Here is a 12,027-nt window from a genome sequence, read left to right on the forward strand (position 1 = left end):
CCCACCCCTAGCCGAAAGCTTTTTGGTGTTGATAATTTTGGCAGCATACTCTTGTCCTGTCGTAATTTTCATGCATCTTCTCACGACTGAGAATGCCCCTCTGAAAACCAACAACGGGACAAAGTGTCAGTACTAACACTTCACAGCGGTTACTAATGCAAGCATTTTAAGTGATTTCAGTGAGCGCTGTGATATTGACAGAATAAAACAGAAAAAAGGAGGATTTTCAGAGAGTGTCGATCAGCGGTGATTTTACAGACCGAAACAGTAAACTCGAATCAGAAACGTGGGTACAGGCCGTATGACTGAACCGAGTACCGCACACGCCGCTCTAAGTGTCGGTGTCCGCGGGGAGGAAAGGCGCCTTTCCGCTACCCCGAAGACCGGCGCATGCCGGGGGACACCGGCGCCCCCACGGCCCCTGCCAACATGGCGATCGGGTCTCACCGTCCGCCGCGCCGCGCCCCGCCGCCGGGGGGCGCCGCGCCGCACGCGCGCCCGCCGGCCGTTAACGGCCCGCACACGCGCCCGCCGGCTCCTCGCCTGGCGAAACCACCGCCCGGCACCAGCTCCCGCTCTATTAGTAATAATAACGACGAAAACAACAGTAGTAACGATAACAGCAACACAGCTCCCACACCTCCCGCGTTAGGAGGACGGCGGCTGGAGGGCAGCTGCCCGCCGCCCCTTGGGAGCCTCTCGCCGCCCCAGGCGCCGCAGCCATTTAAACCGGGGTGGGCGGACGGACGGACACGGAGCTCAGCCGCACCCCCGCCCCGCCAGGGCGGCGGGGGGAGGAAAGCCGCGGCGAGGGGCGCTCGCGCACGCCGCCCTCCGCGTGCGGGGCGCCCCGCCGCGCTTTCGGCACCAGCAACGCAGCCCCAGCTGCGCCCCGGGAAGCCGCGGCTCCCCCGGCGGCGGGCGCCGCGCACGCACCCAGCCCCGACAGCCGCCGCCGCCCCGGCTCCTTGCCCCCTCCCGCCCGACACCGCCGGCTCCCCAGCCCCGAGCCGCCGCCGCCCCGTCCCCCGACCCGGCGGGGCGCGCCCGGCGGGCTCCGTGCTTACTTCCCGAGCTCTTCGAAGAGCTGGTACTCGTCGGTGAACCTGGTGCAGGTGGTGGTTGAGGCCATCATGAGGACGGCCGGCCGCCGGTGCCTCCGGCGGCCAGGGGTGGCGAGGCGGTGGCGGCCGAGGGGCTCCGCGGTGGGCGAGGCTCCGCGCCGGCTTCTCCTCCCCGCCGCCGCCACACGCACCACCCGCCGCCGCCTCTCGTGACGGGGCTGCCTCCGCGCCCTCCTCTCCGCCAGCTGGCTCGTCCTCCCCGCTCAGGTCTTTCCTCTCCCCTCCCCTCGCCCCCACCCTTAAAAGAAGAAAAAAAAAAGGAAAAAATATATTAAATCCGCGCCGCCCCCAGGGAGAGGTGGCACCGAAAGGGAAAGCAAAACCGGGGCGGGGGGCGCGGCGCCGCCGGCGAAGGGGTGCCCCCGCCCCCGGTCCCCCCACTCCCCGCCCCCGCGGCGAGCGGGCCCCGCGCCGCCCCGCCGCTAGCCAGCCAGAGGGGCCGGCGCGTCGGGCCCTTCTGCCGGTACCGTGCCTCCCCCTAGCGACCCGAGCCCGCCAGCCGCGCCCGCCCCGTCGCGGCTCTCTGCTGCCGCCTCGCCGCCGGCTTTGCGCGCCCCCCCCGTCGGGGACACTGCAGCGAGGGACTCCCTCTGCCTCTCTCACCCCCCGGAGGAGCCTGCGCGTGCACCGGGAGCAGGGGCTTCGCGCGGGGCCGCGGCAGCGTGACACGGGCGGGGGCGGAGTGGCAGGGACGACCCCCACCGCCCTGCGCCGGGCGGCGCTCGCGCTCGGCTCCCCTCGCCCTGAGGAAACGGATGCACCTGCGCCCCGTTCCTCGGCGACCGCCTGACGTCACAAACCGCCCGGCGGGGGCGGGGGGCGGCGGCGCTGCTGCTCGTGCGCGCGCCGCGCCGGCGGCAGCGGGGGCGCCCCGCCCCCGCGGCGCGCTCCGTCCCGTGGCGTCACAACGGCCGCGGCCGCGCGCGCCAACCGCGGGCGGCGGGAGGCAGCGAGCTGCCGTGGCTGGCGCTGCGGCGCGTGCCCCTTAGCGCGGGGACGGTTGGTAACGGGCGCAGCCGCGCCGCCTCGCCCAGCTGGGGCTTCCTGCGGGTGGTCCGCACAGCGGCTCCTCAGCTCTTGGCTGGGGGAAGATCTTGGCAGAGGCACAGAGCCTGCGTGTACCGGGCCTGTAGGCAGCGTACGGTGCGGCAGGGCCCCGTTCGTGACCAGCCCTCGCGTCATAAAGAGCTTAGCCACAATTAATGCCATCTCCTTAGCCACGGGCTCACCAGTCCATGGCATAGTATTTCACGATTAAATTAGGGTCATGGGCTGAGCGAAGCCAGCATCCGCGCATCCCTTGGCTCGTTCCTTTGGCCAGCCCACTTAAACCAGCTGTCACCCACCGATGGTCGTCCCAAAGCGTGGGGTCCAACCTGAGAAACCCAGACCAGGAGCTGCGGAAGTAGGACTGGTTACGCTGCAAGACACTGGAGGCCTCAGCAGCTCTGAAGGACGTGAAGACCTAGATGTTGAACATAATTTTAAAGAGATACATAACATGTTTTCCCTCCACACCAAACCCAGCAGTACCAAGAAATAAGAATAATGCTATATTTACTGCACAGATTTGATAGGAAGGATTGAGAACATAGAACAGAGAGCACATGTTCAGCAATGAAGATAAAATGTAATAGTAAACAGCTGTCTCAATTCCTTGACCTTGGGGTAATTTCTGTACCAAATACAGACTGACTTCTCTGTTAAAATAGCATGTGACCACATCATTGAAGACCACAAAAGAACACAAAAATGAAGGCTTACCAGACAATCTGAAACGTGTTGTTACAGCTCACTGAGAAATTCAAAAAATAATTCTGCAAGATATTTTAAATGTGTTTCATTTTGAAATGTCTGAAATGTCATCGTTTTAATGTGTTTGAAAGCAGTACTGAAAATGGTGTTGAACTAAAAACATTTGCATATTGAAACTTTTTTAGGTAAGTGAAAAATGTGTATGTTTATATTTCTTTTATCCATAAGATTTTATTTTCTAAAATATTAACTATTAATTTATCATCAATAATTATGTACTAAACACTAATATTGATTTTTCTAAAATATTTAATATTTAAAACTTAAATAATATTGACAGGTGAAGAAATGTAGTTGTAGGAACTATAACGATTTTCAAAACCAAAACTCTATTTCCCAACTTTGAAATGTTTACAACTTTAACAAGACTTTTCAAATGTAATTGCTTTTATATATGACACCAATGCCTTTATAACTTCACTTATATTTCTAGTGTAGGCTTTGCCAGTGATTATTTGCTTGGCTTTGGGCAAGTCATCTCATTTTGCTTTCATTCCTTTCTGATAACTTAGCAGGGGTGGCAGAGTAAGTAATGAGTCAAGTTGATATCTGCATAGTCCTTTCAACATTTAAAGCATTGAATACATCAGTTTGTATTACAGCTAGAGCTTCTCTATAAAATGCAGTATACAGCTTGAGTCTAAATAGGCAGTCTAAAAGTTAAGCATCTAAATCCTTATTTTGCTGTGTGAAGGAAGATATGAATGCAGAATAAATCCACAAAGGTTTCCTTTAGTTTAAAGCTCCAAAGTCATGAGATCAGGACCCAGAGCTCCATGGCATGAAGAGTTGTGAGGAATGTCTCTGAAAGTTGTGACCAAGTACAAAACATTTACTCCGCAAGTTCCGCTCCAGGGGAACGTTACATTCGGCAGTGCAAGTGCAAAAGATGAGAGGATGTTTCAATTTACACCAGCAAATTTACACTGGCGCAAGAATGAAACTAGTTTCAGATCAGTGAGGAGACTATGCATTAAAAAAAAAAAAAAAAAAAAGGCCGCACACAGTGTGGTAGCATATTTCTCAGCCTCTGCTAACAAGAATATAGCATGCAAGTCATGCATAATTTTGTATATATCTGCATAAATAACACAATCAGCAGTACTGAAACACCAGCGTGGCCTGATGATTCTGAGTATTTATAGGAGCATGTCTGCCAGGTTCCTTATCTATATATAGATACTCAAAAATTAAACATATTCCAATGTTATATTTCATTTTTTCATAATAGTGTACCCTGAGAAAAAGCATTTGGGAAAAGTATCTGTTGTTACTGTCCCATATCTTCTCATTTATTTAATCCAAGAAGTGTTCAAAAGAAATTATTAAAGTCAATTTACTTTATTTCTTTTCTGTTTAGGAATGACATTATAAGCACGCATGATACAAACTGAGTTTTAAAAAAATTCCTTTTCTGTTTTTTTCTCCTTTTCCCAATCTGGAAAAAAAAATCCCAGGTGGGACCAAGGAGTTCTGACAGAAATACCAAGTATGAATTTTATTGTAGGAATTAAGGAAAGAAAATAATTGTTTACAAGATCAGTCTTGTAGAATTTGGAGAATGTCCATAAGAGATACAAGGGAAGTGATGAATAGCTTGGATACATTTCAGTTAGGAGGTTTTTTCTCATTACAAAAATCCTCTCTAAATGTAGTTCACTCCTGAGCTGAGACAAAACCGTAATTCACAGCTGCCCTTTAAGTACCCTGTAAATCCTCCAAACTCTTTTGGAGTAGACCAAAGCAGCCAGAATGGCAGCCAAGGATCTGGCCCACTAGATTAACTTCTAAAAGCTAGATAAAGGTTCAGGTTTCTTTTAAAGCCACAGAAATGGTTAATTTGTGGTTGACCTATTGGATGCAGAAAGGCAGATCTGAGTAGTGAACCTGAAAAGGCTTTTTAAAAAAAAACCCCGAACATGGAGTCTTTTCTTTTCCAGGAATTTTTTTAGAGAGACTTTTAAACAGTTCAAATATAGAAGACAGTGAATAGCTAGTTTCTGTAAAGTTTCTGCAATTTAACAAAATGTTACAGCTCAGTGGAGTGAATTATGCTTTTAACTACAGAATCTGAAACAACATTTATTGTGGCAAAGGAAATGGTATTTATTTTAAGTGTGTGCTATTAGGCAGGGTCTCTGCTTTATATGGCTTTATTTTTGGACAGTCAAAGTGAGGTTTTCTTTTTAGTTCTGATGCCTGCAAACACAAACTTTCGATTTCCTTGTGTTTTGAAGGAGTCAGAGATTTTAAAAGGTCATTCGTGTAGACTTGTCATTATGAGTGCTTCTAGGAATACTGTAAATATAGGTCATGAGACAAATTCAGTGACCATTTACAAAGGTCTAGACAGAAAATATCCTGAAAAACTGAGTAATCTTGATTTTAGATAAATATCTGTTTTTATGTCAGGAGATGGTCTTGGAGTGAAATACTTGGTCCTTCCCAAAGGCCTCATGTATTCTTGTGGCAAAACATTTACTGCCTTGGGGCAATTGATTTGAAACATTGAGGTAGTTACAGGTACACTATTGAATTAAAGGTGAAAAACTGTAATTTGATCAATCAAATATGCATATCCTGTTGATTTAGAATGGGATCCAAATTCATAGGATTCATTGAGTATTGGGCCATGAACTCCTTCTTAGCAAATTGGAAGTACCGGTTCTTCACTGTTCTACAGGGGCTTGTATTGATAGTGCATCTCAGACATCACTGAATTGGCCAGGAAGGTGGTTGGAGCTGGTCGCTTGGGCTTGACCTAACTAGCAACAAGGAGGTGAAGGAAGTGGAGGTCTATGGGATAAAATAAAGTTAAATATTTCTGCTAACATGATCAGTGGTGGATTTGTTAAGGACACTATTATTTCAACTACTACTGAAAGGTTTCAGAGTCCATTTTGAGAAGGATAATTCTTTGTAGGAGGCAGCTTTACGAAACAGCTAAGACAACTGAGCAAGCTACCATTAAGGGTGATGTTTCTCACCTTTTCATCTCCAACTGCACATTCCCACACCCTTCCTTGTACTGACAGTAATGCTTGTCTTTCCATAAGGTGAGCTGGTATGAGGAGCTGACCTGCCAGAAAACTAACCTTACACATACAGTTTTTCCCCCAGTTCTGCTGCCTGAGGTAGCTTGCAATGGGATCAGGCAAGCACTTGTGCTGGTGTAGGAGAAGGCCTGGAAATGCACAGCCAGGAGCATGGGCTGAGGAGGGGAAGTACATGCCCACCCCTCTTGGCCAGAGCTATGACTCAGGTTGGCTCAGCTGTTTCATCACTTTGCCCTATGAATGCTCATTTCAGATTGTTTAAGAGAACAATAGCACTAGTTTGTTCATACTTTTAAACCATTTACACTGCCTGTTTATACGGTTAATATTCTTGTGTTGGGAGTTGTTTTTTGACAACATCATGGTTGGGAGAGGGATAGAAAGAAAATAGGGACAGTATATCATAGTAAACTGAATTTTTAGATATTTATATAACAGAAAACTGAATGCCAAAATATTACAATAAATCCATGTCAGTATATACAGTGATAGGTCATTGTGTAAACACTGTATCCTGGATATATTAACCACCATAAAAGCACATACATATTTATATAAAGATATACTCGTATGCAGTTTATTGCAATAGTTTGGCCTTCCATTGCCTATTAAAAAGTATTTCCACTGAGACCAAAGAGGGTGCACTTCTGCCTTCTCACCTTTGCCTCTGGAGACAAGATCATCCCTGCTTTCCCTCCATGACTAATCAAAGACACTTCTGGGGAGCGCTATTCGGAGCCTTGATTCACGTCCCCTAAAGCAGAGAGGCAGGATTCCCTGTTGAAAGAAAGAACAGTTAATCTTTTCCCTAAGAGTTCTGCTGTGGGATTTCAGCTAAAAGTCGAGAGCAGCCTTTCCGTAACAGCCTTATAATATGCAGTTGCAGAGGAAACTGCTTTGAAATCAATGGCCCTCAATGTTTTTACATATTTTTGCAGAAATTAAGAACAGGAGATCCTGAGAGAACATTCAGCAACCTGGACATTCAGTTGCTTATTTCCTTATGAAACTGGTCTTAAATCCAGTCGATGAGAACTTGAACTGGAGTCAGTTTTCAAGTCAGTACTGAACTATCTATGCAGTATGTTGTATCCCCCTTGTGTTCTCATTGGAGTTGCTCCACTTTCATAAATAAATTTTTCAGAGGGGCAGAAATACTGGTAACGTCACTTAATTGGTATGCCAGAGACTCGCTCTTTGTTACCTACACTCTGTCATTTCCAAGTGATGAAGGCAGTCTAATTGCTAGACTTCAGGCAGGTGTGTCCTAATGTCTTCTGCTAGAACAGCTCCCTTCTGAACACCTTCTGGTCAAGAGCCCCCAGTGCTCGCTTTGGAAACCACTGCTCCAGTCCTAAACAGCCCTGCAGCTCAGTGAGTCATAAAGAGCTGAGATGGCGTGGCTGAGCAACCTGATCCAGGGCATGTTTTCTTTCCACGGGGAAGCTCTTGCTCAATCTCTTGCTGGAGCTGTTCCACCATGTGTTCATAAACATTCAGAGAAGTAGATTCTTGACGGTTCTCCTGAAGAAAATTAATTATTTATCCATTATTTATACTCCTGGCAAGCACCTTACTACCTGACTGCGGCAGCGCGTGTGCTCTCTCTTATTCTCCTGCTGGAGCACTCTTACATAGGATTAATTTACTCCTCAGTGAACCAGAAAGTTGTTGGCAGAATAACCGATTTGATAGCTCAGTGATTCTGTCATGCGCTTGGTATGCAGGAGGCCAAGGTTTCTCTCTGGACAAGAAAAGCATTACTTCTGACAGACTGTGGGACGTTGCTGGCCGTTTAGCTTCTACCTCTCCACAAGCAGAACCAGGTGAATTTTTTTTTTTTTTTTTTGTGTGGTGAGGGCAAAAATACAGGCTTACTAAAACAAAATGTTTTGTTTGCATTAAAAAGGAAACAGTAATGCTCTAACAAGATACAAGGTGTCTTAGATTTTTAAATAATTGTTTTTGTCCTTTTTATTTGAAGATATTTTTAATTAATAGGGTTCCTTTAAAATAATGCTTTTAGAGAGGGTGATTTCTTTTTAACTCAGTTTAATTTTAAGCGGAGTATTTTTTAACAAATCACTAGCAAACACTGCTAGCTGTCTTATGCAGTTAGCAGCTGAGACCAAATCAGAGGTGCCCCAAATTCAGGAATTCAGATTCAGTGAGAAAGTCAGTAAACACCACTGCTCTAAGGCAGAACATTTTGAATCCTCAGATGTAACAAAGAAAAGACCAGAGATTTACAGAAAGAGTCCAGAATGCTCCTGTAAAGTTATTGTAAATGTTACATTTAGGAGCATTACTGCGTAATTACAATGTATCTTTAATAAGAGAAGGGCATTTTTATCCTTCTCAAAATTGAGCCATTTAGCAGCTGGATTATTACTGGTTTCATCACCATTAGCTACATTCATCTATAGGCAAATCACCCTTCCCTTCCCAGCTGAATAAGGATGTATCCCAATACCTACTCAAGTTAATGGGATTCCTTTCTCTGTTTTCAGTGAATCACCTGATGAGCATTGTAAAGATAACAGCTTGGACATGCTGAGCTGTAAATATTCTTAACCAGCCAGGCTAGCTTGCAATCTGTCAAGATTACTGCTGAACCATGAAAGTCATTTTGTAGGAACAAGACAGAAAAGGTTTTTCTAGACTACTTTTCCAGGCACTAAAGCCACAAAAGCACCCAGACAGAATTATGTAAGACCTTACTAGACCATGTATATATTTGCTAGACTTGAATAAATTTGCTATATACAATATCCAGGAGCTGGTATCCCAAATGCTGTCAATAACTATATATTCAGGTACACACTCCCACATGGACACCCCCACACAGATACAAATACATTATAGTTAGAAGATATAGTGAGTAACAGATAAACACACACACAAAAAAAGGAAGAAACTATTATATACAAAAATAACTTTAATGCTAACTTCAAGAATTAAAATTGAATGATTCCAAGATGCCAGGAAAATGAGCTGGATTTTGGTCCTAATCAGCTGGCTAGCATTATAGTTTACATTTAATAACTTTCAGACTTTCTTTGTTCAAAGTTTCCAACATTAACAAAAAATGCTCTGGTTTGAAACATACATATGACAAATATAGGCATATCTGTTACAAATTTCTCAAGTGGACCCAGAGCTCATCAAATTCCTCCCTACTCTCCTTTAAGGAGGAATGGGAGAGAAATCTTCCATGTAGAAGAATCAGCTGTAGGTAAGATATCAGGGAGATACATCAGGTTGACAAAGTGCCTACAAGGAAGGGTAAAAGAAAAGAAACAATAAAATTCACCTGATCAGACACCAAAAACTCAAGTTAGCTGTGTAAAATTGCTCATGAAATCTTGTCCCTATAAGGATATAGATCTGTTGCTGACAGTGCTCATTTCATGCACACAAGAAGTTAAACCATTTCAGGGAAACTAGTAATGACAAATATAAAGGAATCAATCATTTAACTGAGACAGTGCTTTAGGGTCATTGCAAGCTAACTCGCAGGGTGTCACTAGGCCTGAGGCCTTCAAAGTGTGAGCCAAAACTCAGCAATTTTGGAGGTGGTGTGCTGGAGGAGACAGCATATGCACCTGAAGCTGAAAGAGTGGTGAAAAGACATCCTCAATAGTGACTGTCGGCCCAGAGGTACTTTGTAGCTTCCTGTTTGTTGCTGCTTGAGGTTCTTCTTGGATTGATGTCTATATTTTTTTTTCCAAATGTTTTTGGAAACTCTAGCACCAGTCTTGAGCCCTGTATGATTGGATGTCCTTAAGACTCAGGAAGGATAAACACAGAAAGGATAAATACTCCTTCCAGAGTTCCAAAGGGGTTTATTACTTTTGGTTCAATGGTAATGGAATCTGAGAAATACATATATTTTTCTGGTATGGTAAAGGTGTGATTTTAATGTTATCTTGTCATCCTGCCTAATAAATTCAAGAGAAATATATGCATCTGGAAAAGCTGACTATGACAACCTCAATAACATCAAGATTATGTGTTAACTCTATTCTCTATTGATGTATTCCATAAAAGTTCACAGGCCTTCAAATCAAATATGAAACACAGGGGTCTACATTCCCTGGTCTGTTGTGCTCCATTTGCATTAATCAGGCTATGTGAAGGCACAAGAGATTGCAGACAACTTCAAAATGCTACAAACCTGCTGTGACTGCAGTCAGTCTTAGGAATCCAATACTGCTGCTCCAGTAAGAATTGGAACAGGAAGAGACAGGGAAGAGGAAAAGTAAGAATGTGATGTGCTTCAGCTATTCCTAAGTCACCCGACTGCCTGTTAGATATTATTGCCAATTATCACAAGTCAGAGCAACCCTTATGCTGGTCTAACCAGAGATAAAAAAGCAAGGACCTATAATAAGGTTCAAAACATCTCTTTTCATATGGTAGAAATTGTGTGCAATCATGTAAGTAGTGCTGAATCCTCATTGCAAGCAGGTTTTGGTGATTGTTTTGTAAATGTTTTCAGGCACTTCCTGAGACAAATGAGGGAGGTCATTGGAAGTAATTTTATCAAAAATGTAGTTTAGATACAGCACATCCTGTTGAGGAAGAAAATTAAAGAAGGAAATTAATAGTAATACATTTCCCCCCCCCCCCCGCCCCCCCAAACCTGCACACACACTCACAACATTGGAGACTAAGCATTGGCTTTCCAAGATGAGATGAGGTCAGACCAAGTAGTAATGAACTATTCAGAGTTGTGAAGAGACATGTTTGGGTTTTATGGGGAAATAAGTCAATACTGAGATTTTAGAAGGAAGGGAGTATTCTCAGAGTGCTGAGAAAAGGAAAATATTTTGATAGCAGTAGTTTTGACATACTGAATTGGAGAGGGCAGGAGAGATTCAGTCAGAAAGGGGGAGGCTATTGAAACTACCACTGCATAGGCTAGTGTTGAAACTGGTGAGTGGGAAGAAGCTTGACTTTTGAGAAAGAAGGAGGTGTAAGACTTGCAGAGGCTTTAAATATAAGTGGAGGAGAAATGCAGTAATTGGTTTAATGACCTAGGCAGCATGGAGTGCTAATAGTAAGAACAGTGAAAGGATGTAAAAATAACGATAAGTAAAACTTCCAATCAGCTAGTCTTCAGATTAATTTAACATTGTCAGAATGCCATTTCTTACCTCTGATGTATTGCACTCAACATACTTTGGAATATTGAAAGCAAGAAATATATTCTTATTTACTGACCCAAATCCATCAAGTAGGAATGATTCCTTGAATTAAGGGCAAACTGTCTAAATCAGTTCACTGGAACAGAACTATTTGAATAAGGAAAGTTTCAGTTTCTTTTTCAAATGGAATTAATTTGCAAAATGTAAATCAGTAATATAAAAAAAATTTTCTTTTTGTTACTGTTTTATTCATTTGCAAAAGCACCAACATTTCGCAACGTTTCCTTTACCAGGTTATCTCAGGCTCCACAGAACATCTATTGTTGTAGTATGAAAGATCTTGATAAAGGCGCAGCTATAAATGTGACCACTATGTATCCCTTATATGTAACATGATATTTGTTCTCTCTATTTATATGGTACAAAAAGCTACTGTAATGATCTTTACAGTTCTCTATTTATTGAGCAAATTAAAGATGATCCCATCAGTTCTTTAACTGAGACTTTACTGCCTGCATTCTCTCCAGATATGTGTCAAATTTAATAAGCATTTGGTTATTGCTTACATTTGGGTCACTTAAGAGCATGTGTTTTCACCAACCCAGGCTTCAGAATTCCTGTGCTCAGAACAGAGACATTTCACAGTGGGACATTTGACCAAATGAGAGTATTTTCAGGCAAGGGACAAAATCAGCAATTTCAATATTTATTCTGCTCATCATTATTATTCAGATTAAGCATGGATGAGTAACTGGATAATTTATAGAACAAAGGAATATAGGCCTTTCAGTTACAATAATCCAAATATAGTTCATGCTGATGGTGACTGAAGCAGTTCTTATGTAATGGCCCTTCACTGAATGGAATAAAACAAAAGGTGAC

General features: G+C 44.2%; 1 protein-coding gene and 2 long non-coding RNA genes across 10 annotated transcripts in view; 1 reads left to right on the top strand and 2 right to left on the bottom strand.

Moving 5' to 3' along the window:
• Positions 1 to 1,914, bottom strand: part of CAMK2D (calcium/calmodulin dependent protein kinase II delta) — a 177,511-nt gene extending 175,597 nt beyond the window's left edge. For 2 of the 6 annotated variants that reach the window (XM_064510622.1, XM_064510620.1), the window contains exons 1-3: positions 1,728 to 1,914; positions 1,068 to 1,362; positions 6 to 100 (exon numbers count right to left, since the gene is read on the bottom strand). In XM_064510622.1, the coding sequence (XP_064366692.1) occupies positions 6 to 100; positions 1,068 to 1,135 (163 nt within the window). In that variant the 5' untranslated portion in view covers positions 1,136 to 1,362; positions 1,728 to 1,914. Of the gene's footprint in view, positions 1 to 5; positions 101 to 640; positions 711 to 1,067; positions 1,574 to 1,727 lie in introns of those variants that run through there. The other 4 variants (XM_064510621.1, XM_064510619.1, XM_026105302.2 and 1 more) reach the window with 3 other exon arrangements.
• A 555-nt stretch (positions 1,915 to 2,469) lies between these two features.
• Positions 2,470 to 12,027, bottom strand: part of LOC112986153 (uncharacterized) — a 48,720-nt gene continuing 39,162 nt past the window's right edge. Inside the window, exons 7-9 of the long non-coding RNA XR_010388930.1 lie at positions 7,204 to 7,519; positions 6,655 to 6,772; positions 2,470 to 2,589 (exon numbers count right to left, since the gene is read on the bottom strand). This is a non-coding gene — a long non-coding RNA (uncharacterized LOC112986153). The remainder of the gene's footprint in view (positions 2,590 to 6,654; positions 6,773 to 7,203; positions 7,520 to 12,027) is intronic.
• The window catches only part of LOC112986154 (uncharacterized), a 48,673-nt gene continuing 39,227 nt past the window's right edge, over positions 2,582 to 12,027 (top strand). For 2 of the 3 annotated variants that reach the window (XR_003259943.2, XR_003259944.2), the window contains exons 1-3: positions 2,582 to 3,064; positions 6,934 to 7,053; positions 7,723 to 7,821. This is a non-coding gene — a long non-coding RNA (uncharacterized LOC112986154). Of the gene's footprint in view, positions 3,065 to 6,933; positions 7,054 to 7,722; positions 7,822 to 8,505; positions 8,767 to 12,027 lie in introns of those variants that run through there. The other variant, XR_010388931.1, reaches the window with a different exon arrangement.

This window comes from Dromaius novaehollandiae, chromosome 4 (genome assembly GCF_036370855.1).
Source record: "Dromaius novaehollandiae isolate bDroNov1 chromosome 4, bDroNov1.hap1, whole genome shotgun sequence".
In the NCBI taxonomy this organism is placed as follows: Eukaryota; Metazoa; Chordata; class Aves; order Casuariiformes; family Dromaiidae; genus Dromaius; species Dromaius novaehollandiae.